The sequence below is a fragment of the Lepidochelys kempii genome, chromosome 27 (assembly GCF_965140265.1).
Source record: "Lepidochelys kempii isolate rLepKem1 chromosome 27, rLepKem1.hap2, whole genome shotgun sequence".
NCBI lineage: Eukaryota > Metazoa > Chordata > Testudines > Cheloniidae > Lepidochelys > Lepidochelys kempii.
In genome coordinates, this window is record NC_133282.1 from 14,124,894 (window position 1) to 14,149,674 (window position 24,781).

Genomic DNA, 24,781 nt, shown 5'->3' on the forward strand with positions numbered 1-24,781 from the left:
CCGTGCACAGGGATGCTCTTCAGGCTTCATTTGGCCTTGGTTCAGCTGGGGCTTGAGCCACAGGATAGGGGCAGCATCTCTCCGCCGACATCACTGCAGTTTGGATCAGGCTCCTCGTCCCACCGTAAAGTGAAGCTGCAGGCTGCCCCGTGCGCCGGGTGCACGACTGGGCCCTCTGGCACTGCGCAGCCCAGCTGGGGGCAGGGGGGCCCAGAGCACTCAGCTCTGGGAGAGCCCCTTCAGCAGGCTGGATCACTCTTGGCACTGTGCCCCGGGGACCCTAAGACTACGGGACCGCCCCGCTCTCCCAGATGCCCACATAGGAGCCGGGGGGACCCCCTTTCCCCTGACAAGGCCCTCGCCGCACTGTCCCCCACGAGGGGGTGCACGGCAGCTCAGGCTCTCCGAGGCGCTGCCCGCTCCTGGCACGGGGAGGGTCTGGCTTTCTGGGCGGCGAGCAGCGCGGATGGTCTCCATTAGCTCCTCAATCTTGCGAGGATAATGCATTGCCGACGCGCGGCTGTGCAGCTCATTTGGGCAAGGGGAGGGGGTGGGGGAGGCAGGGGGCCTGCCAGCAGGGGAGCGGAGAATGAGGATGGAGTGGCAAGCACGGAGTGGAATGCAAATCAGGAGCACGGGGCAGGCAGGCCTGAGCTGGGGAGCCAGCTCAGCACAGCCCTGCAGCCTGGGAGATGGCGGGGTAGCTAGTGGGGTGAGGATGACAAGGGGAATTAAGAGGTGAACCCCCAAAAGACCCTCAGATCCTCCTTCAGCTGGGCAAAAAATCCCAGGCCAGGGAGCTGTTAACAATGAGGACCTTCCACCCGCCCCGACCCCCCGGTGCACACGAGCTCATTCATCCCCTCCTCGCTGTTGGGGAAACTGAGGCTCCGAGGGATCGCGTCACTTGCCCGAGAACGCAGCACCAGCTTAGATCAGGCCTCCGGAGTCCCTGGCTCTGGGACCACCAGGCCACGCTGCCTGTCTCTGTCCACTGGGGTATTGCCAAGCGCAGAGACAGACTCGGGTCGGGGGAATAATGGGAGGGGTTTGCTGGGAGCTGGGGTCTCCCAGATAATCAGGATAATCTAGAGCATGGAGCCCCTCCTGCGGGGGTCCCCCCAGGCTCTGGCCCAGGCAGAACACCGCTGCCCACCTTGTCTGCCCTGCAGAGCAGCACCACCCCCCTCACACCCATCTGCCAGCCGCTCTGTGTAATCCTGCCCCCCGCAACAGCTGCCCTAGAGGCTCTCTCCCTCGGCGGCCTCTTCAGACCCTGCCCCGGGGGGAATCCTGCCTTCCACACCTGCCATGTAAAGGGTCCCAAACACACTCCAGTGGCCAGCTTCCCAGCTGGTGTCAATCAGCGCTTCCCCCATTGAAGCTAACAGGCCAGATCCCTGCAGCTGGCGTCAGGCGGTGACGTGCCAATGGACACCAGCCGAGGACCTGGTGCTATCCTCAGAAGCCACTTGGGCTGCTACCGAAGCTGGCTCCCCGCGGCGTGAAGGGCAAGGGCAGTATCCGCACAGCCAGCAGGGCGGCATGAAGCAGGGCGAGGAGGAGAACTGTAGGCCGAGGACCCTGGGGCGACTGCCCTGCCCGGATAGAGGGGCCACAGCCAGTGGAGAGGGCCTCAGATGTGAAAGGCCTCATTGGAAAGACCCCCACACAATACACATTTCTCCTCCTTCTCTCCTGCTGCTGGTGGTACCTGACAGACGCTCCACAAAACAAAGCTACCCAAATCCGGCCCTTCCAAAGACAGGGCAGTGGTGACGTCCTGACCACATGAAACCTCATCCCCACCTGGCAGGGTTGGGGGTACGATGCCCTGAGCCTTCCTGCCAGCCAAGCGGCTCTGGGATTCTGTACACCTTGAAGATACATGATACAAGAATCCAGTGGGGGCAGAGATACCCTGGTGGTAGATAGATAGATAGATAGATAGATAGATAGAGGGGGTGTATGGAGATAGATAGATAGATATTGGGGGGTGTATGGGGATAGATAGATAGACAATTTGGTGTGTATAGGGATAGATAGATAATGTGCTGTATATGGGGATAGATAAATATTGGGGTGTGTATGGTGAAGATAGATAGTGGGGTGTGTATGGGGATATATAGAGAGAGATATTGGGGTGTGTATGGTGAAGATAGTGGGGTGTGTGTGGGGATAGATAGATAGATAGATAGATATAGATATTGGGGGTGTATGGGGATAGATAGAGAGAGAGAGAGAGATTGGGGTGTGTATGGTGAAGATAGATAGTGGGCTGTGTATGAGGATAGATAGATAGATAGTGGGCTGTGTATGGGGATAGATAGATAGATAGATCCCAGCTGTCTCCAGCTTCCCCCTCTATCCCTTCTGTTTACAGCTTGCCTGAGTCCTCAGCACAAGGCAGACCTGCCTTTCTCTCTCTCCCCCTCTCCCCCCGCCAGCCCAGAATGCTAATTACAGCAAGCTGGGGAAGAGGTTTATTTTATTTTTCTGTCATTATCGCCCGGGAATGTTGGAGATAATGGGAACAGCGATCGGCATTAGAGGCCAATATTTCATGCGCGATCAGATCTCGGGGACGGCGCCCAGACAGTTATATTAATAACAGAACTGAACGGCATTCTAATAAAACACTTTTTCTAGCAAGAGGGTTTTTTGGGGGGAAAGGGGCGAGGCGATGCCAAGTGGGACCTATTAAATTATAGCAGCGGGCAACAACAGTAATAAGGTGGGAAGGGGAAGGGGAAACACGGCAGACCCCCCCCCCCACTGCTTCCCACACAACAGCAAAATCTGGCAGCACCGCCAACGGATTGCTCATCTGCAAAGAGTCTTTTAATTTCACATTAAAAGGACTCCCCCCAGCCCCAGCCCTCCCGATCCCACCCCTTCTCCCTGCCAATCGCAGGCGTGACCCCTGAGGGGGGAAGAGAGTGCAGCCCTTTGCCCTCTGCCTCCCCACCCTACCCCGGGAGGCCAAGGCTTGACCCCTCCGCTGACCCCGCTGTGTGAGAGGAGGAACAGCTGCAGCGCCCGGGGGCGAGGAATGGCCCCCAGAAAGCGGCGCGGGGTCACGGGGGGTCGGGCGCGGGGCTGTGTGAAACTCCCCCCTGGCCTTTTGTGAGCCGAGCAGCGGGGGGGAATTAGTTCCACAGGCGACTCCTGTGTCTGCGGAGAAAGGGGCTATTATGGATAGGAAAAAAATACACTGTCCCGGATTCTTTCCCCTCTCCATCGCCATGGAGACCGGACAGCTTTCCTGATTCATGCATGGAAGGGTGGGGGGACTCGAACAATAACCCCCCCCCCCAACACGCTCCCCTTGGAGAACCGACAGATCAGCAGTTCCAGGCCAGAAGCTGTCCCCCTCCTCTTCTGGACCCATCCCCTGGTTCCCCGGCTCCTCCAAGCCAACGCGGGGCCTGGGTTTTCAGCACCAGGCAGGATCAGGCCCGTTGTTCCCTGGGGGCAGCTGCCATTGTAGGGTAGGAATTGCCCGCCCGCATCACATCCAGCCCGCCCAGGATCCTGGCTCCAACCGGCCAGGGCCAGCTGCCTGAAGCACCCCCAGAACAGACCTTTGGGCACTAGCCTGCCTAGAGGGCAAGCGGCATCCTGGGTACAGCTCGAGTGGTCCCGTTAGCAACCCTCAGGCAGACACACAGATCCCTCCCTCGGGCGTAGCAGCTGGTGTGATCAGGGGTGTAGGGCAGGCCTGGGGTGAATCTCCCTTGAGAGCCAGCAACCGGGGCCACCTGCAGCGTCTGCCTCTTGAGTTTAGATCAGGGATGCAACGAATCTTCGATCCAGGTTTGATTCACCCACGCATCCTGCACCTGGATTTGTCCAGTGATCTGGGGCTGAGCCCCAGGCCTGAGCAGAGCGCCGGGAAATCGACGTTCTAACCTCGGCTCTGTCTTGGGCCAGTCACTTCTTTTCTCTCAGCTTTGGGGTGTCCCTGGATTTACCAACACAAGTTGTGGTTTTGTGGTGCCCACCTGAGTCACCTTATAGGGCCCTGGTTCTCAGAGGGCAAGTGCTCAGGCCCCTTTAAGGCATTTCCAGATGGGCAGCCAATGTCACAAGTCACTTTGGCAAATCTGGACCCCCGCGGGACTGGCAAGGCTGAAGGGCTCTGAGATCCCCAGCTGGAGGGAACGCTCTGAGTGGGACACATCATGGGGAGGTTACCCAGGTGCACTAGCTCACCTTCAAGGGGGGATCCTTTCAGAGGGGGAGAGGGGGCTGGGAGGCGCCCCGGGGAGCACTGGACGACAGCACTAGGAATCCCAAGCGAAACCAGCCGCTGACCTGAGGTCTGACGCCCCAGGGATAGAGATCTGGGTGCTCTCACACCGGCGTGAGCGAGGGCTGGAGGCGTCGTGTTTGACTCCCGCCCGTCTCGTGTTGTTTGGCGAGAGGGTTCTCAGAGCCGGCAGAGTGGGGGTGGGGGAGTGAGGTCTGTGGTCACGCATCCTCGGGGTCTACAACATGGTATGGGGCACCAAGGTGCCCTGTGATCCTTGAGAGTCTGTTGCTCTTTGCAGGAATCAAGGGGATAATCCTGCTGGTATTTCACCCTTGGCCATTCCGTTCTGCAGCTTTCTTCAGCTTAGTATCGATTATTTCTACTGCGGAAGCATGGAGCAGCCCCAGTCGTGCACCAGGGCCCCGTGGCGCTAGGTGCTGGACAAACACAGCACAAAAAGACTGTCCCTGCTCCCAAAGAGCTTGCAATCTGCTTTTCACTACAATCTCTTCAATGTCCTGTGCTGTCATGCAACGCGGCTGCGCTCTGTTAAAAAGCTGCTGTGCCCTTCCCCAGAAGTGGCTGCTGCATCTCACCCTGGCAACAGGTAAACTGAGGCCAGATTGGGGTCCTTCAGGGTGAAAGTCCCTGGAGAGGTGGAGGATGCTATTGCTGACGGGTCACAACCTAGAGCAATGAGCTGCTGGGTCGCCTTCTGTCTGCTGCCCTCTGCTGGCTGGCTCAGGCCCTCTCGTAAGCCCTCTACTGCTACCAGCCGGTGGAGATTCTCCTTTCGCTCATCTAAGAAAGGGCTCCCGTGCTTTCGGAGCAAGCGGAGTGGAATTCAGTTGCAGCGAAGCTGTGAGCTCGTGGCATAGCAGCAGACATGACAGGCAGTGAGCGTGATTCACAGGCGGAGGGAGAGCTGGGCGGGGTGGACGTCCCGCCAGCTGGAACAGGGACATGCCCAGCACGGGGCCCCTCACTGAGGCCACACCAAACTGAGCCGCGGTAAGAGCCAGGCCCCAGGACAGCATGGCTGAGAACAGGAGGTGGGACAGAGAGAGAGCGTATAGTGGGGATGGGGGCTGTTGGACTCACCTCTACCCCTAAGGATGGGGCAACAGGAGCAAGGCAGGGGCCTCCTCTGATACTGGCAGGGGGGACTGGGTCAGCCCCGCCCCGATATTGGAGGGCGAGTGGGGGAATTGGACCGTCTCCCAACTCAATACTGCAGCAGGGAATGTGTGTGTGTTTGGGGGCCCTGCCCCGATACTGGAGGGGCAGTGGGGGCACTGGACTGGCCTGTTGCATCCACCTGAGTGGGGCCATTTAATAGCCATGACAGCTGGGTCTGTGTGAGTAAATCGGGGTGATGGGAGTGGCCCGGCTGAGCCGTCATCCCCTGCTTTCTGTGACAGCCCCCCCAACTCTGATTGACAAAGTGACACCACAAAAGATGGGACCTAATCCTGTCTCTTCCTCTTTGCTTTGATGGACTGTCCGTCCGTGCCGCCCGTTGGCCTTGCTACCCGGGGCGCCCCGCAGAAACGCCCAGGCCCTTGGCACAGGGGGGAGGATCCCCCTGCCGATGGCCAGGCATTCCTACCCCCTGCCCCCAAGGATAGCACCTTCTTGCTCCGCACCGGGGAGTCTGTCAGGGCAGCCCACCCGGGGATGGCACCCTTCTTAGTGCAAAGGGGGGCAGGGCTGGTCAGCCTCCTGCTGGGGCTGTCACATGCCTACTGCCTGCCCATCTCACTTACCACCCTGGGGCCCTTATAAACATGCCTGAAAGAGCCTAGAGCCGGGCTGTGAAGCAGGGGAGGGCTGCAGCCTGCCTCTGGCTAATTGCCCCTACAACTATCTCCCTGTTACACTGCCCATACCCATGCCAGGGGGCACGCCCAGAGAGCCCTCGCCTTGGCAGACAAGAATGACACACCCAGCTTGTGATCAGGAGTCAGGACTCCTGGGTTCTCTGCCGGGTGACCTTGGGCGGGTCACCGCACCCCTCTGGGCCTCATTTCCCCATCTGGACAAAAGGGGCCAAACGATGCTCCCAGCTCATCTCTTCAGGGCAGGGACTGCCTCTGCACAGCACCTTGCGTGCCAGGGCACGGATCTCAGCTGGGGCCTCTGGGTGCTACTGGAATACACACAATACCCCTATTACTGCAATGGGGACAAGAGCAAATCTGCCCCAATCGCCGGAGTTGGGGGAGATGGAAGGGGACTAGTGCCAGGCTCTGCTCCTGGGTAAACTCATGCATGCCTGGGCGGGCCCTGGAGACAAGGATGGGGCCGGGATCAGAGCAGGGAGATGGGGCTGGAGTAGGCCAGGGAGAAGCTAGGAACCCCCAGGACCCTCTTCCCATCCTGGAGGTGGCTCCTTCTCCCTCCCTCACAATCCGCCCCCCCTCAAATTCACAGGTAGCTTCTGCACCCCCTGCACACAGTGGGCTGGGAGACAAGTGTTCATCTGCCCCACTCTGACACCCTCTGCCGCCCGGAGCAGAAGCCTCCTCCCGCTGCAGAAAGGGCTCCACCTGGATTCGCTGCCATCTCGCTCTCCTGGCACCAGGCAGGGAGTTGGGGCCTTCGTGCCTGTGGCCAGGAACGAGTTAAGGGCGCCGTTTAATTCGTCCGTTAATCACAGTTACGAGGAGTAATGAGAGTCTCCCCCAAGCCTGGGTGTTTCTCTGCAGATTAAGCAGCAATTTGCATAGCCCCTTTATTCATCTTCACCTTCCCCTGCCACGGCGCCTCGTCCTTTCAGACACAGCCAAGCACAGCCTGCGGCAGCGTTTGACAAATGGGTTCGCAGCGCGGGGGGTTTTGGGGGGAGGCGGCGCGGGGGGCCAGGGCAGCGGGGCGACGTTAATGGATCGCCAAGGTGGGAAATAGCCCAGAACTTTGGATTAGACGTGCCGGAGAAGTTTAAATATTTCACCTGTGTTGATTTCAAATGGGGACCGGGCGGAGTGGCAATGGGGCAGGGAGGCCAGGCAGGGCATGGTGGGGGGGCAAGGGCAGCAGGCAGGATGGGGCATCTCTGCCATGCTAAGGTAGGGCAGTGGGATGGGGTGGGGGCAAGGAGACAGGGGAGATACCAGGCTAGGGCAGTGGGATCCAGCCAGAGAATAGCTCCCCCCCAGAAGTGGTCCATCAGCTCAGTGTGGGGGAGTCCCGCTCACAGGGGGAAGGGCTGCGTTGGACCTCCCTGTCCCAGCCGACCCTGCTAATGCCCAGCTGGGAGCACTAGGAATGGGGCTGTTTTGGATCCACAGGAATGCAAGGCTGGGGACCCTCGGGAGTGGACTCAGACACAGAGCAGGCCCACGGGGAGGTGGGTATTGAGGAGGGGATCAGGCCCGCACGGGCCAGCCGCACAAGGGAGCCCGACGAGGCTGGCTGAGCTGGGCCGAGAGGGCATGGCGAGGGCAGAGGTTGGGCTCATTCCATCCAGGAGAAGCTCAGCAGTGACCCCTCCTGGCTGGGCAAGGGAGCGGGATGGGGACAATCTCGCTGGGGCCACCTGAGGCAGAGTCCACAGCCCCTGCAGGTTCCCACAGGGGGATGTGGGGAGGAGGCGTCCACTGGGTGAGGAACCCCCCCACAGCCACTGCCCCTCGAGCGGTCGAGGGAGCTTGATCTGGAGCAGTAACTGCCGCCCAGCATGGGCCGGTCCGACGCCAGGCCTGGGAGCAGGATGGGGAAGGGGCCTGACTGGGGAGGGGGCTGGGGGAATGAGATGTGGGGGGGAGGGATTAGGACAAGGCATGTGTGTGAGGGGAGCTGCCGCAGGCAGATGAGCTTCTGGTGTCTGGGCTGCAGCCTTATCACCCCCAAACCCAGCCTGGGGAGGCAGAGACCCAAAGACGAAGCTGGTTACGAGTGGAGGAAGCTCTCAGGCCAGTTCCTGGTTAAATTGCAAGCCCCTGTGCGGACAGCCCAGGCGTGGGCGGGCCATGGAGACAGAATGCCCCCCTGAGCCCGGGGGGGCGGGGGTTCCAGGGCCCTCGAGCCAGCACCTCCAACCAACTCTAGATTCACCCAGTAGAACGTAAACTCCAAAGAGGGAGCCACTGACATCAGCAAGAGCCGGGGCCACCCCCACTGCAGGGGGAGGGACTCCCCTTTCACCCTGCAGGAGCTCAAAGCGCCCAGCCAGGCTGAGATGGCCCCTCGGTGGCCCTCTTGTCCCAGCGAGGGGCATCTGGGGTGGATGAAGGGCCTTGAAAGGAAAGTTAAAGAACAAGGGATACCAGCAAAGGGCACTGAAAGCCCACATCTGAAATCAACACACAGCTCAGCTCAACGTCTGGCCCCGTCAAACAGCGCCACGCCTGGGACCATCCCTGCCAAAGACGCTGTGCAGGGCAAAGCTGCATCGTTAACCGGGGGAACTCGCTGCCCCTGGATTTATTCTGGCGAACAGCTGACAAGCTCTCTGCCTGCCTCACGTGTACCTAGCTGCAGAGAGGACGCCACCCGTGTGGGGGTGCCGGGGCAGAGCTGACGGGCCCTAATGGAGATTGGCAGCGCCTGTCCACGACAGCAGCTCACCAAGGGCTGGCCCCGTTGCCCACTGAACTCATGGGCTCTGGGCCCAGCCCGTAGGCAATGTCACCAGCACTATGTTATCAAGCTACAAGGGGCCCCACGTCTGCTGTTGCAGGGTCTAGGTGCAGGGCAGGCACACTCCAGCAGCAAGCCCCACAGCAGAGGGCAGGGGTCTGCCAGGACACCCTAATGCCAGGCCCCAGCTGTGCCAAGCCCAGTGGATTCCCTGCTATGTGGGGGTGGTGGCACCGGGATGCCCCCAATGCTCTCTCCTCCCCCAGGGAGTCCCACAACAGCCGTGGATGCAGAGCCATCAGTCTCCAGCCCCTCACTGCTCACGGCAACGCCAAGCCTCTCCCCTGCTAGCTCGGCTTCGCCCCGTGCCACGCACCAACCCACCTACTCCTGGACTCTCACACTGCTCCTGGCACAATGCCCCTCCCTCAGCCCTTGTCTCTTTCTACCCCATCACCCGCCTCTCCCTACCCCCAAACCAACCTGGAGCCAAGTCGCTGCCCAGATCCCCACCTGCCTAGATTTCTCTGCTGGTGGGCTGCATCCCTTCTCCCACCCCGGATGTTCACACAGGGAACTCCTTGGGGCAGGGCGATCTCTTCCTCTCCAACTGCACAGCTCTGAGCACGTAGTGGGTGCTCTCCCCAACACTGCCAGAGCTCAGGTGGACCCCCCCGCTCCTTGGGGGGAGGGCACAGCAGGAGCTGAGCAGAGAGCGGGGCGGGGGAAGGACTGGGGATGGGAGGTGGTTTCTTTTGAAACTCCAGGTAGCATCCAGGTCCACGCTGGAGGTGGGACCAATGGGCTGGTGGGAGAGGACAGGAGGCGGGACAGCAGACGGGATTGGATCAGTGGCCTGTGGCAGGGAGAGCATGTGCAAAATAAACAGCTTCCCGGGGGTGCCCTCTACTGGCTGAAGAGCCACGAGGGGGTTACAGGCCTTCCAACCCCGGCACGGAGCTGGCCTTGGGGGCTGGCGAGCACTGGAGGGGGATCCAATCAGTGCAGGAGGTGCAAACGCTCCTTTCCTGTGCCTTGCCCACTCCCGCCATCACCGCCCCCCAAAGGGGGCGAGGCCGAGGGGTGACGCCTCTTGACGTTAATTGATCGGAGCGGTTGCCGGTGCCTTATCTCTCTCCCCGTTCTCCTGCGGATAGCGCGTGTCCGCCGGAGTCCGCGGGGTCGGTGATTAATAGGGACCATCACTCACTGTCCGAGCCGGTTGAAAGGCAGTGGGGAGGGGGCGGCCCTCCCCCACGACTGAGATAACAAGCAGCAGGAATAATGAGCGGTGTCACTCCACTTTTCATTTTGATGGAAAGTCATTACGGGAGTCAACGCCAGCGACAAAGAGCCATGAATCAACTGCTCTGCTATGAAATTAAAATTGAATCCCCCCCAAACCCTCACCCCAAAAGCCGCCCGGGAGCACAGCGGGAGGGGTGGGGCAGGGCCCAGCCTGGAGCAAGGGTCAAGAGGGCCCCTGGGGAGCAGAGGCAGTGGCTGGGGGGCATTTCGCAGCACTGCCGGCCTCCGCACTTGACACGGGCCAGCTGGGTGCTGCAGGCTGGACTGGGAGCTGTCTTGATAACAAGCAGCCAGGTAAAGCACTTGGCAGTGGCTTGATGGAAGAGCGTCGGGCCGGGGAAAAGGAGGGCTCCTGCTGGCAGCCCCACTTCTTGCCTGACCCCGGCTCAGATCCCTAGGCGCTGGGCCAATTGCGGGGGGGAGCAGCTCCAGGGAAGGAACACTAGGTCCCCACCCAGTGACAATCTTCCTGCTCAAAGCGGGGCAGGGATCAGGGTCCCCGTGAGATGCACAGGGGGTCTGCCCTGGGCAGGGGGAAGAATCAGTGTCCTGGGTAGACGCACAGGGGAGGGGTCTCTGCCCCATGCAGGGGGCGGGGCCAGCATCCCAGTGAGAGACACTGCAGGCCGGGCCAGAGGAATCGAGGTGTGAATTCACATGAGGAGCAGGCTGAGGATGGAGCTTCCCCCGCTTTATTGAACAATTCCCTCCTGGCTGCCTGGAGTCCCCGGAAAGGGCAAAAGCCGCAGTTAGCAGCCTTCCCCCCGTACATGTCTACTCCTTACAACGTGAGCAAGTCCTGATTAGCAGAGCCCTGGGGAAGCCTCCCCTGTCCGGCCCCTTCGGGGGACCCCGGCTCCGTAGGGGGCTGCGTCACCGTGGGGAGGTCACAGGGAGGTGCCCATCAGATTCACAGGGCGCCCGCTGTACCGTTTGGAAATGTCTGCTTCAATCTGAAAGACAGGGCACAGGTTCAGGCCCAGGGTGGGGTTACTGGGGGAGAGGGCAGCCCCCCCAAGGATGACTGGTGGGAGGGGCAGGGACTCCATGGAGGGGGAGGAAGTGCTGAGGACAACGAAGCCTGAGTTACACAGGCTGGGAGCCGTTGTGCATGAAATCAAACTCAGGGGCCTGCGGCTACATGGGAAAGAAAGGGGGCACCATGCGGGCAGCATCTGATTCGGGACCCCTGCGTCACAGGGAGGGGGCACCGTGAGGGCGAGATCTGACTGGGGCCCCGTGTCACAGAGAGGGGGGCACCGTGTGGGTCAGATCTGACTCGGGGGGCCCCGCCTCACAGGGGCGAGATCGCACCAGCGGCCCCGTGCCCCAAGGCCAGGGGCGCCGGGGGCCCTTCCCCATTTCTTACCAGTTTCTGCAGCTCCTTGGTTTTGTGCACCAGCAGGTCGAGTTTGGGCTCGAGGGCACCCTGGTCCTCCAGCGTCTCCTGCCTCTTCTGCGCCGTGAGCTCCTTCTTCAGCACCAGCAGCTGCGCCTGCTTCAGCTTCTGGCGCAGGAGCTCGCTCACACGGTCCACGTACCTGCCCCACGAGACCCAGGTGCGCCATCAACACCCTCCCCTTCAATGCCACCAAGACCACTGTCCCCCTGCCCCAAGGGGCTGCCTCTGCAAAGGCTACCCCAGAGCTAGCTTCACTCTGTCCCCCCGACCCTACCGTCCCCTCCCTTGAGGACAAACCTCCCCATCCCCACAGGAAAGAACGGGCTCGCCCCCCCACCGCGCAGGCTGGGAGAGAGGAGGGGGCCCCCACGCACCTTGGGGAGGCCAGGATCAGGAAGAGGTGCTGCATCCGCAGGTTGATCAGCCGGCCAATCAGCTCCCGGACAGCCGCCGCCATGGCGCCCACCTTCTCTGCGGTCTGGCCCTGCAGGACGGGCGGGGCCAGCTGGAACTGACTCACTGACACCACGTCGGCCTCTTCGCTCATTTCCACGACGCGCTGGGACAGGAAGGTCTCTAGCTGGGGAGGGACGGGGAGGCGGAGAGTGGGGAGCAGGCGTGGACACCCCGGCGTACGCGGAGCACGGCCCTTTCAAACCCCTTGGAGAACACAGAGTTCCCGCAGCCCAGGAGAGGCCCGGATGCGGGGCCCCTTCCCACCCATGAGCCAGCTCAGCCCTCACTAGAAAGGCAGAAATCCTTTGGATGCAGGCTCTGGGCAGAGCTCCCAGGAAATAACCAGGAGTTTGGATCGCTGGGTTCTGTTGCCAGCTCTGGGGGGTCCAACTGTCCGAACAAGGGGGTCTGGAACTCAGGACTCCTGGGTTCTATTCCAGGCTTTGCCATTGAGGCAGTATGTCTTAGACTGCTCCGTGACTCAGTTTCCCCAGGTGTATGAGGGGGATAGCAACATACCCCACTCCCCCTTAATTCCTTAGTGTGTGCTAAGCCCTGTCCCGGGATACCTCCATCAGCTCATCGATGAACTGGCTCCGGGTCTCCGGGTTCTCCAGGAGGGTCAGAGCATCAGGCCCTCGGGCGACTCCAGCTGGGACTGAACAGGAGAAGCACACAGGGCAGGGGGGAGACCTCACTGAGCAGCCGCGGAGGGTCTGGGTGGGCTCCCCACCCGGGCACCAGATCGCCTTGAGTCACTGCCCCTCACCACAGAGCTCCACACACTTTCCTGGGGCAGCCGCCCAGCAAGACCGGCCTGGCGAGCACAGCGCTGGGCCCAGCCGCCCTGGCCAAGCCCCCAGGGGAGCAGCCGGCCTCCTTCCAGACCTGGCATCCTTCTGCATTGAGAGCCAATGCGAACCCAGTGCCCGAGGTAGGACGTGCCATCCCCCGGCGCCCTCTAGTGGCTACCTGATTTTCCGTCTGGTGCTAACGCCACTCACGTGCCAGGTGTGCCCCGCTGGCCGTGCCAGGGGCCTGACTCCCTTCCCCCACCCCAGGAAAAGCTCTGCTGGCTCCACGCATTTGGGAACCTCAGCCCCCACCGCCCTGTCCCTTCCGAGCAAAATTCCCCCCACCAACACCCCCGAGCTCTGCCAGGGAGTCAGCCGGCACCCCAGTGTGACAGAGTCTCTGAGGCCAATATCGGCGCAGGTTAGAGACTGGGAAGGAGAAGGCCACAGACAGGCACCTTGGAGGGTGGCAGAGGTTATGATCCCAGCTGCACGGTTCTCAAGTACCTTCCCCGCCCTGCCTCCGCACCAGCCACCCACCCCACTTTGCTCGACTGCCCCTGACACTGCCAGCCGCCCTGGGGCTGCGGAGAGACAGAGAACGAGGACCTTACCCTGGATGCCAGCCTCCAGCACCGTGATCTGCACTGGGTCACCGCCACTCCCGTCTCCCCAGTCTATCCCGTCAGTGCCGGCTCCCTGCAGCGAGTCAAACGCAGCCTCCTGTAAGAACAGGCGCTCTGCCCCATAGCGCTGCCCCCAGGATGGGAGCCCTGAGCTGCCCTCGCCTTGAGAGAGAAGCAGCCAGGAGCTAGCACTTTACATAGGATCATCCCCATTTTACAGGTGGGGAAACTGAGGCATGGGGCGGGAACTCACTCAGCGGGGCCAGTGGCAGCGCTGGGAATGGAACCCAGGTCTGAGTCCCAGTCCAGTGCTCTAGCCACTAGGCCACATTGCCTCCACAGTTTACGCCTTCCCCCAGGGTCCCAGCCAGACCGGATCCAGCCTGTACTGTGCGGCACAGCTGTGATCCCATGGGGTGAGTAGCTGCCCGGCTGGTGGCTGCTCAGCGGGGGGAAGAGGGGTACAGCACACACCCACCTGTGGGTCAGGTTCCAGTGAGATCCCCCAGTCGACCTCCTCGGCCTGGGTTCCGTCTTCACCAGAGATGCTGTAATCAACCCCCACGGGGGCAGGTGCGGACTCCACCCCTAAGTCCCCCCAGTCGATCTGCAATGAGAAGAGCAAGACACCCCCCGAGAGAGGAGCTCTAATCGGCACCAGGCTGCGAGAGCCTGGAGCATGGGGCTGCCTGCCCTTGTGCTCTCTCTAGCTGGCAGCTCCAGGCTGAGCTGATCTCCTTGGCCCCCGGAGACACCTCTCCTCTCGCTGCTCTGGACCCCCAGGCGCTATCCCGGCTCGCTCTGGAAGATGCTGCCCAAGCACCTGGGAGACCAGCATCCCCTTCACACAAGCCAGGGGTGACCCTCAGAAGCTTGTTTCAGATGCTCTCCGGGAGGCTGGAAATCACGCCAGAAGTCCCGGAGGAGCCGCCGGTTCTCGTGGTACCTCGGCATGACCAGGCAGCGCTGGAAAGTGCAGGGAGGAGGGTGATCCTGTATGTTTACACTGCACTGAAGGACCCCCCAAGCGCTAGGGATTCCTTTCCCCAGCAAAGAAATGCAGCCACCTCTGGGGCGGAACCAGTGCCCAGCGCAGCCTACAGCACGGAGGGGAAGGAACATTCTGGAGAAGGACCCAGGAGCAAACCCCAGAGCAAACCACAGGACCTGTGAGCTCCATGCAGAGCAAAGAGGACCTGCTTTTCTCAGGTCTCTGCCTGCCAGTGAACTCCTGGGACTCAACTTCTCTCCCTGGGGAAGATGCAGGGCTGAGTTGGCCTGGCTGGGCATGAGAATAAGCCAATCAGGAAAGACTGGGTTGAGTCTGGGTCAATTCACTGGGCCTGCCCCACTGCCTCTGTACCATGCAAGGCAAACTGGGCATTCAGACTTGGGCCCACCTGCTTAGCAACCCCCCTCGGGCCATAGTTTCTTCCATTCGATGGCAGCCTGGCGGGCACCTACCGCCTCCTCGTCCTGCTTCTCGGGCGCCTCCTCCGCCGGTGGGCGCTCCACCGTGGTGGGCTCCACCCCCCTCCTCCACTCATAGACGGTCGTGTTCCCGCGCTCCTGCACGTGCCGCAGCAGGGGCACCACCCGCTCCGGGGGGCTGGAACACACGACAGGGCCGGGGCAGCGTCAGGGCAGCCGGGCACTGGGAGCCCTTCTGCTCCTGCCAGCTGCACCGATGCACGCAGTGCCACGGGGCTCCGGGGGAGCAGGCTGGGGGTCTGCATCAGCTGTGAGGGCCTCAGCTCAGCTCTGAGCGGGGAATCTCCCTGACAGCAGCTGCCAGGAGCAGCAACAAGGACCCCGCTCGACTCTCTGGCACTGAGATAACGACCCCTTCTCCCAGCACTGCCACAAGCTGGACGTGGGCGGCTCAGAGAGGGGGAACATAGAGCCCAGGGATGGCAATTTACAGCCACCTTTCTCCTTGCAGTCACAGCAACCTTATTTGGATTTAAAGCAGGCTTATTGCGGTCTCTGATCCTCCCAGCCAAGGAGGGATGGGGAAGCTTGGAGAGACACCAAGGAGCCAGCAAACCAGGCAGCTCACTCCTGCTGAGAGGGTCTGGGACTGAGCCCAGCAGTGCTCTGTCCGGAACGGGGGTATTTAAAGACGGGCCCAAAACAGCCAGGAAAAGCCCAGGGCTTCCACAATCAGCAAATTCCAAGGGCAGATCTCAGCTAGGAAACTGAGCAGCAAAGGTGGGTTTGAAACCAGAGCCGGGGCGCGGGGGGGAGGGTTAGACCTCCAGAAACCACGTACCGGCAGGATCGGGGAGGGAGGAAAGAGACACCCTGGAGCAGAAGGAAGCTCCAGAATCCCCCTCCCACTCAGAGGCTCTGCACATCTGGCCTGCCTGCTCCTTAACATGCCCAGACCGGGGGGCGACCCAGCAGCGTTAACACCTCTGGATTCGAGTTCCGGAGCACAGGGAGTCTCAGCACAGAGGATCAACACTTGCTCGAATTGGGGGAGAGGAGAGGGACCAGTCTGCCTCCCCCCTTGCTCTGCTTGGCGTTCCCAGTGCCGGTGTTTGGTTACCTCTCACACACGAACTGCACACAGGCCTGGTATGAATCGATGGCTTCCGAGAGCACCCGGGCCCCGGCCCCGATCTCAGTCAGCAGCGCCGGCAGGTCCTTCACCAAGGCCAGCAGCTCCCGCCGCACGTTATCACCCTGCCCAGTGAGAACAAGCGGGGATGCATTAGAGCAGGGACCCGGGTACTCAGGTCACCAGCCAAACCACAGGGCTAGCTTGAGCTGCCAGGATGGAGCATTTGATCCCAGCAAAGGGCAATGGGTGGAGGAAGGAGCCCTAGAGAATGCTGGAACGCAAGCTGGCCTAAGGCCAGGAGACCACCAACAGAGCCAGGGGGAGCTGGGGTGGGGTTGCCAGGGGACAGCCCCCGGGGAAGATGCTCAGCTGCTGGAGCGCAGAACAGGCAGGAGCGAGTGGATCCGATTGTCCTGTCAGCACGTGGTGCTGAAGCGGCAGGTGGGGCAGCTGACGAGAAGCAGAGGAACCGGAGCCCAGTGGATCTGCAGGGGTGAGCAGTGGTAGAACGAGCAGTCCCACGGGCACAAACCTGGCACTAGCAGCCTGGGCGCAAGGAGCCAGCTCAATACTGGGTGCGGGGGTGGAAGAGGCACTTTCCAATGCAGGTGTCCCCCTCGGACAGGCACATCTGGCCCTCGGCTGCTCAGACAGCCTGCCAGGGGTGCGGGGAAGGCATGCCCAGGGTCCTGGCGAGGCCCCGAGGTTTGGAAACGGGGAGGTTCCTGGGACGAGCCATTGGTAACAGGCAGGTGAGGAAGAGCCAGGGGCAGGGCTGTTCAGGGCACCGGTGGGAATGGCTGTGCAGTGCTGAGAGCGGTCCAATACCATGGGGGTGGGTCACTGGAGAGGGCACTGAAGGCCCAGGGATCTAAGCGATGGGGGAGAGGTGGCAGGAGCTGGGACCCTCTCAGAAAGGAGAGGCCCAGCCCCTCCCGGGCACAGGGGGGCACACGGTGGGTGCTGTGCGGGGCTAAGGCATTGCCCACGCTCTCTGAGCAGGCCCGGCCCCTCCTGGGCACCGGGGGGCACATGGTGAGCGCTGTGCGGGGCTAAGGCAGCGTCCAGGCTCTCTGAGCAGGCCCGGCCCCTCCCAGGCACAGGGGGGCACACGGCGAGCGCTGTGCAGGGCTAAGGCATTGCCCACGCTCTCTGAGCAGGCCCAGCCCCTTCCGGGCACAGGGGGGCACATGGTGAGCGCTGTGCAGGGCTAAGGCATTGCCCACGCTCTCTGAGCAGGCCCAGCCCCTCCCGGGCACAGGGGGGCACATGGCGAGCACTGTGCGGGGCTAAGGCATTGCCCACACTCTCTGAGCAGGCCCGGCCCCTCCCGGGCACAGGGGGGCACACGGCGAGCGCTGTGCGGGGCTAAGGCAGCGTCCAGGCTCTCTGAGCAGGCCCAGCCCCTCCCGGGCACAGGGGGGCACATGGCGAGCACTGTGCGGGGCTAAGGCATTGCCCACACTCTCTGAGCAGGCCCGGCCCCTCCCGGGCACAGGGGGGCACACGGCGAGCGCTGTGCGGGGCTAAGGCAGCGTCCAGGCTCTCTGAGCAGGCCCAGCCCCTCCCGGGCACGGTGGGTGCTGTGCAGGGCTAAGGCAGCGTCCAGGCTCTCTGAGCAGGCCCGGCCCCTCCGGGGCACAGCGAGGGACTCACAGTGATGCCGTACTGCTTGCAGGAGGCGTAGAAGCGCTCCCGCATCTCGGCGGCCCCCAGCTGGCACTCCTCCTCCTTGCGGCTGCACTCCTGCTGCAGCTGCTGGCACTTGCTGATCTGCTTCTTCAGGGACGGGATCTCGTAGCTGACGTTGCGCAGGAGCAGGCTGGCGAGCTCCACTGTGCAGGGTGGGGAAGGGACAGACAGGAGAGGAGATGCGTGGGGCACCGACCTTTCCTACCTGGAAAGCCAGGCCAAGCAGGTTACGGGGCCGAACAGCCCCTAAGCCGAGGCCGCAGGAGGATTCTCTCTCCTAGCGCTGCCCCACTCGCCCCAGCCCCACCACTCACTTTAAGGACATGCAATTCCAGTGCTGAGCTCTGGGCCGGGAGAGCGAAGGCTTCTATGCCAGAATGGGCACAGTGCTCAAGCCACCGCAGCCACGTCCCCGCCACCCCTGCCTACGTGCCTTAGTTCTGACACTGCTGAGACGGTTACTGCCGCCGGTGCAGAACGGCTTCTGTGCTCCCCGCCCTCACGCAGCTCTGGGTGAATGACTCCTTTATACGGGCTGCAAAAGGCAGAGGGAAGTGGGGATGGGACAGGACGCAGGGACCTGGCTCAGCACGTGAGAGCTGGGAGTACAGGTGAGCTCACGCCAGGCAGATGCCATCCCCAGCAAGTCACACCCAGAGCTCCGGCAGGAAGAAAGCAGGCGGCTGCCCCCTGCTAAACACCTGCATGTCCCACTGCGGTGAGGTGAGGCTGCCTTACCTAGGTAGGTGTTTTCCTTTTCATACAGGGACAGGATCTCCTGCCAGTCCTGCAACAGAGAGCAGAAGAAGGGAGAGGCTGAGATGATGCCAAATGCAGCTGGAGAAGCACAAAGCCCCTGAGCACCAGCCCATGCAGCGTGAGAGCCAAAGAACAAGCAGGGGCAGGGCACGCGGCCACACTTGGCGGCGAAGGGGGAGTTCAGTGCTTGGGAAAGGTGCCCAGAGCCAATCAGGCAACGGCAGCACAAGCTTCCCGCAGACCCGTGGCTCAGTGGTGCAGGGCCTCTCAGCTGAGATGGTGGGCTGTGCGCCAGGTACCCTCTAACACAGGCACTGAACTGACAGCATCCACCCATCTGGGTTGATTAGTGGATACAGCACCTGACTGAGCCTCAAGAGACCTGGGTTCTAATCCTGGCTCTGCCACAGGCCTGCTGAGTGACCTGGGGCAAATCACTTCCCTGCTCCGTGCCTCAGTTTCCCCATCTGTACAATGGAGATGACGACACTGATGGAAAGCACTAGATAAGAGCTAGGGATTATTGTTACTTGTTTCACATAGGGGCCGCTGTACAGGCCCCAGAGAGCAACAGCTTCTAATTGCTGTTGACTCAGGCTGGATTCAAATCGGCACCCTAGAGATGTTGGCTCCATGCATCCCGCTAACAGCCCAGCCCAGCCCGACTTGCTTGAAAGTGGAACCAACTTGGCAAATTCTTGGACAAGTCCGACTCCACAGGCTGCTCACCTTCATACGCTGGGAAGAGTAGCGACCAAAGATGTTTTTAGTGGAGGCCTCGGTCCCTTTAAGAATTTCCACAATTCTCAGGCAGTGAAAATAGTGAATATCTGGAATGAGACAGAGAGAGCTGAGATGGCAGCAGACGGGATGCGATGCCCTTCCCCCCCTCAGCCCCGGGTGACAGGGTGAGGAGCCCAGGTTTGCTGAGCACAGCTCCAGCCCTTGGCACTGTACACTGGGGCAGCAACAGGGCAAGGGGGCACATGTCACTGGGCTTCTGTCTCCTTTCTAAACAGGGACGTTTGTAATACCCGAAGCCCTTGGGGCTGGATTCCTCTGGCATCTGCAATGGGCCTAGTGCATGCGAGAGGTGACTGGGGGCAGGGAGGGAGACACACAAGCACCTCAGCCCCAGGATGGACACGCTCACGACCCTCGATCGCAGCAGCGAACTGCTACTGGGGCCACAGAATGCCAAACAACTGACCAGGCCCCACGGACGTCAACAGCCTTCACGGCAAATCCCCTGCATTAATGGGTCCTGCCACCCCTGCTTCAGATGCTGGCACCCAAGCCTGCGTCAGGGAGATCCTCCCCCCACCCAGCTCCACTCACAGGATCCCGAGAGCAGCTGCTTGATCTCCTCGCTCTCCGGCATGTCCTGAATGGCCACGTTGATCTTCTCCCGGATAGTCAGCACGTGGCTCTGCCATTTCAGGTTGCAGTGTCTCCTATCCACCAGCCAGTCTGTAGCGGGGACACACGGACGTTAAACACCTCGGTGTCTGCCAGCGGGAGCGAGGGGCAGCCGGGAGACAGCAGAGGGAGGGCACTGCTGGGGGGGGCGTTTCCGGTCATTGGCTCAGGGACAGGAGTCCCTCACCTCTATGCAGCTGCTGCAAAAGCGGTCAAAATGGGTAGTGACTAGAAGCCATCGTCACCCTCTGGCAGCTGTTCAGTAGCCTCTCTGAGCTGGAGGGTCTCCGGGGGGGGGGGCTGCAACACAAGCTCCCCCCCTCACTCCTTGCTGCCTGTCTCAGCAGAGAGAGATAAAGAATGAACTAACTTCTCTCTTACTTCCCTGAGCAAGGAGGAGGCACGTCAGTGTGCTTGGGGATCCGCACCCGGCCTGTTCGGGGGATTAAGGGAGGACTCCAGTCGCCAGGACTGGCAAGCCAGCACCCCACCCATACGCTGACCCCACTAATCTATACAAGGCCTGTGCTGACAGGGGCAACTCTGCTCCGCTTCCTCTGGGGTTTCATCCCAACGGGAGAAATGAAGACAAATTCTCCTCATTCCTGAGTCCTGTTGAAATCAGAAGGACATGAGCTTCACGGTGGAAGGAAACTTCTGCGCGTGCTGACAGCCAGTTCTCTGGCCGACCTAACCCCTCACCCTCTCCACCATGTGCCCCTCTCCCGGTGCATAAAAACATGCACCACAATGCCCTCCCTCTCCAGCCAGAGACAGGAGCGAGTATCTTACCTAGCAGCTTGCTTGTCTGGATGTCAATCGGCAAATTCTGACAGTCCTGGCGAGGAGAGACATACATTGCAATAAACAGGGAGAATCTTCTGGATGAACAAAGCCTGATAATGCAGGAAACAAAGCCAGTGCACGGCCTGTAATCCTCCCCATCCAACACACCTTCCCACCCACACCCCTAGCATCTGCCATCTTCCAGCATTTCCTGCTCCGAGCCCATCTCTGACACTCTCCTGCAACCCCAGCTCCTAGCAAACGATGCTCCCCAGCCCTGGGGTTCCATGTCCTAACAGAGGGCAAAGGTCTAGTCTCTTGCGGTGCTGATCCAGACTTGGATGCTCTACTTTCCTGGACAGACAAAAGATGTCTGGGGACAACGGGTGAGGTTACGCTCAGCCAGCATATGACAAATGCATTGTCACGACCGCACCAAACGTTTGCAACTGTTTTTGTTTGGAGACCAAAGTCAGCGGGAGGGTGAGATTTCCACCAGAACTCTGAAAACAGCCGACCTAGTACAGGGAGTGCAGGAGATGGAACTCAGACAGCAGTCAGGCCTAGACTGGGGAACTCCCTGCCACAAGAGATCCAAAGGACTAGGGGTCCCACGGTACTTAGAACTAAATGCAAAGATTTAGCTCTCCTACAACACCTCTTGACATATGCACACACGGAATCAGTGTAACCTGCCTGATTAAGAGAATTTAGTGTGTTTGGGTTTGACTCTTCCAGGAGTAAAACAGAGAGAAGTTATTTCTCAATTGTTTCTTTGAAGGACTTGGGCCTAAGTGCCTCCTAGGTATCTAGGCATCTAACTCCCGTAGGTACCTAAATATCACTGGGGATCTGGGCCTTAGATACCAGGGGGATGAGGGCCATGTGAACACCCAGGCATACAGATCAGAGCAGCGGTTCTCAAGCTTTCCCACCGTGGGGCCCTTCACTCCTCCATCGACCTGTTCCACAGTGGAAGCCCCTCCAGTCTAGCTGAGACTCCCCTCCAGCGTATCATGGGAAAGGGGAGCAGCTCTGACACCTGCTCAACACCCCCCAGCTTGAGAAGCCAGGACTCAGAGAAACGTATACGGCGGCAAATCCAAGACAGACAGCATCCCCAGGGAAGGGGGGGGGGTGGGGGCGCTGCTCTGGCGGGGGGGGGGGAGGAGACACTTTTCGGGGGGGTTGCTCTGGCAGGGGGGGAGGCTGCTCTAGCGAGGCAGGGAGGACACTCTCCTGGGGGGGCTGCTCTGGCGGGGGGGGGGAGAGGACACTCTCCTGGGGGGGAGAGGATACTCTCCGGGGGGGGGGCCGCTCTGGCGAGGGGGGAGAGGACACTCTCCGGGGGGGGGGAACCGCAGCACTCTCCGGGGGGGGGCCGCTCTGGCGGGGGGGGGGAGAGGACACTCTCCGGGGGGGGCCGCTCTGGCGGGGGGGGGGGAGAGGACACTCTCCGGGGGGGGCCGCTCTGGCGGGGGGGGGGGGGAGAGGACACTCTCCGGGGGGGGGGGCCGCTCTGGCGGGGGGGGGGGGAGAGGACACTCTCCGGCGGGGGGGGGGGCCCCGCTCTCTGGCGCGGGGGGGGGGGGGAGAGGGACACTCTCCGGGGGGGGGCCGCTCTGGCGGGGGGGGGGGAGAGGACACTCTCCGGGGGGGGGGCCGCTCTGGCGGGGGGGGGGGGAGAGGACACTCTCCGGGGGGGGCGCCGCTCTGGCGGGGGGGGGAGAGGACACTCTCCGGGGGGGGCGCTCCTGGCGCCGGCCTGGCGGGGGGGGGAGAGGACACTCTCCGGGGGGGGGGGGCCGGCTCTGGGGGGCGGGGGGGGGGGGAGGAGAGGACACTCTCCGGGGGGGGGGGGCCGCTCTGGGCGGGGTGGGGGGGGGGGGGGAGAGAGGACACTCTTCCGGGGGGGGGGCCGCTCTGTGGCCCGGCCTGGGCGGGGGGGGGGGGGAGAGAGGACACTCTCCCCGGGGGGGGGGCCCGCTCTGGCGGGGGGGGGGGGGGAGAGAGGACACTCTCCGGGGGGGGGGGGCCGCTCTGGCGGGGGGGGGGGGGGAGAGAGGACACTCTCCGGGGGGGGGGGGGCCGCTCTGGCGGGGGGGGGGGAGGACACTCTCCGGGGGGGGCCGAGGACACTCTCCGGGGGGGGGGGGCCGCTCTGGCGGGGGGGGGGGGAACCGCAGCCCTCTCCGGGGGGGGGCCGCTCCCACCTGCATGCCCCTCCGGCCTCGCTCCTTTCCGCTCGACCCTGTCCCCGGCCGAAATTTGGAAACTCCGCCCCCTCCCCCCCAGCCAATCACCGGGCAGCGCCCCGGGACGGCGCCGCCAATCAGGACGTACGCGCGCACGGGCTTACCGCGCCCAATCCAAGGGAAGCAAAGTGCCACGTGCCCGCGCTCCGATTGGCTGGAGCGCGGGGGGCGCTTTGACCAATTAGAACGTGGCTGGGGGGGGGGGACAGTGGCGACAACTGCCCGGCAGGGTGGCCCCAACGAGCTGTAATCTCAGACGCGAACGGGAGGGGCGAAAAAATGTGCTCTACGACGCACGCGCAGTCAGGGTTAGGTTACCCCCACGTGCTGTGGGCACTTGAACCCAGCCCTAGCCCCCAGCTGGCCTGGCAGCAGCCCCGGGGCACCCTGGGACCTCAGCTCCCTGCAGGGGGTGCAGGGTGCAGCAGTCGGTTAAATCAGCTGGAATACATGGGCCAAAGGTGTTCACATCACCCACTCACTGTCCAACAGCATTAAACAAGGTCCGGGGTAGAGACCCCAGCCTGCCTAGTGTCACAGCAAAGACAGCCCTGAAAACCCTCCCGGCCTTTCCTTAAAGAGGCAGAAAAGACGGGAAAACAGCGGAAGCCTTTGAAACGTAAAGGACCGAGTAAGGCTTTCGTTCTAGCACGTCCCTTGAGCTGCAGAGAGGCTTTCGAAGGAAAAGCCCCCTTGTCTGACAGCATCAAAGATGTATGCAGGGTCGGTCCCACGATAGTAGCGAGACAAGGCGGGTGAGGGAATATCTTTTCCTGGACCAACGTCTGTTGGTGAGAGAGACGAGCTTCCTGAAGAAGAGCTCGAAAATCTGTCTTTCTCACCATCAGACGTTGGTCCAGTAAAAGATAATGACCTCACCCACCAAGTCTCAAAATATGGTATTGTTTCATATTCTCTGTGTGTATATAAAGTCTGCTGCAGTTTCCACGATATGCATCCAATGAAGTGAGCTGCAGCTCACGAAAGCTCATGCTCAAATAAATTGGTTAGTCTCTAAGGTGCCACAAGTACTCCTTTTCTTTTCGTCCTTTCGCAGAAAAGCAAAGACCTTAACAAGGGCTGCGGTGGCTGTTATTACAGTCCGATCCCATTTCATCCCAGGTGGCATTTTGGATTTAGCTGGAGGAGGCAGATGTGTGATGCTATCTAGCTCCCTCTCTCTGACCTGGTCTGGTGAGGGCATCTCTTTAAGATTAGGAGGATGAAGACCCAGGGACTTTGGAAACTGTGGGTGGCAGCCATGCTGGTGAAACTTGCTCCAGTGGCCTCCATCTGTTCTTCTGTCTTTTCTCCCCAAAGTCTTTTTCTTTAAGGACCAAAAAAAGGAGTGATGGGTGGACTAGCCCACCCCTTATTTTGTCCACCAATTAGGCCCAATATCTGACACATCCATTTTCATTCATTAATTTCTGGTTCCACGTCTATCTTCACCAAGCATGATTGCAAAATAATCCTTGAATCATATCAATGTGGCCTTTTTTGTTTGCACTAATGTAGTCTGTCTGGTTCTCTTGCATCTGTTCATTACAGTTATTATTGAAAAACAGCTTGATCTACTTTCCATCAACAATTGTTATTATAGGCTATTGTAACATCTTATGAACTTTCATGTACTTTTTACAATTGATCTCATGATTAGGGTAAATGTATAGTCCCAATAATCACAAAATGAAAATTTTCTGCAGAACCCCCACCCCCGTCTTCTGAGCAGCACTTTTGTGGGTGTCCTCAGTAAACAGGGAGTCAGCCACCTTCTTGATTTTGTTTTGCTTCCACTAGCCTCCCACAAGAGTTGGTCACATTATGTAACCTTGGTACACATGATATAATAGCTGGTATAGGGCAGGTTGCCAGCTGCTTG

The 24,781-nt window shown here is 61.0% G+C and overlaps 1 protein-coding gene across 3 annotated transcripts in view; it reads right to left on the bottom strand.

The window, feature by feature from the left end:
• Positions 1–10,820: 10,820 nt before the first annotated feature.
• Positions 10,821–24,781, bottom strand: part of CDK5RAP3 (CDK5 regulatory subunit associated protein 3) — a 28,979-nt gene continuing 15,018 nt past the window's right edge. Inside the window, exons 1-14 of one of the 3 annotated variants that reach the window (XM_073326351.1) lie at positions 22,858–22,928; positions 20,651–20,696; positions 19,778–19,909; positions 19,169–19,269; positions 18,419–18,467; positions 17,645–17,823; positions 15,974–16,110; positions 14,887–15,031; positions 13,901–14,029; positions 13,411–13,495; positions 12,572–12,660; positions 11,921–12,126; positions 11,514–11,685; positions 10,821–11,097 (exon numbers count right to left, since the gene is read on the bottom strand). In XM_073326351.1, the coding sequence (XP_073182452.1) occupies positions 11,032–11,097; positions 11,514–11,685; positions 11,921–12,126; positions 12,572–12,660; positions 13,411–13,495; positions 13,901–14,029; positions 14,887–15,031; positions 15,974–16,110; positions 17,645–17,823; positions 18,419–18,467; positions 19,169–19,269; positions 19,778–19,909; positions 20,651–20,696; positions 22,858–22,863 (1,542 nt within the window). In that variant the 5' untranslated portion in view covers positions 22,864–22,928 and the 3' untranslated portion in view covers positions 10,821–11,031. Of the gene's footprint in view, positions 11,098–11,513; positions 11,686–11,920; positions 12,127–12,571; positions 12,661–13,410; positions 13,496–13,900; positions 14,030–14,886; positions 15,032–15,973; positions 16,111–17,644; positions 17,824–18,418; positions 18,468–19,168; positions 19,270–19,777; positions 19,910–20,650; positions 20,733–22,857; positions 22,929–24,781 lie in introns of those variants that run through there. The other 2 variants (XM_073326350.1, XM_073326348.1) reach the window with 2 other exon arrangements.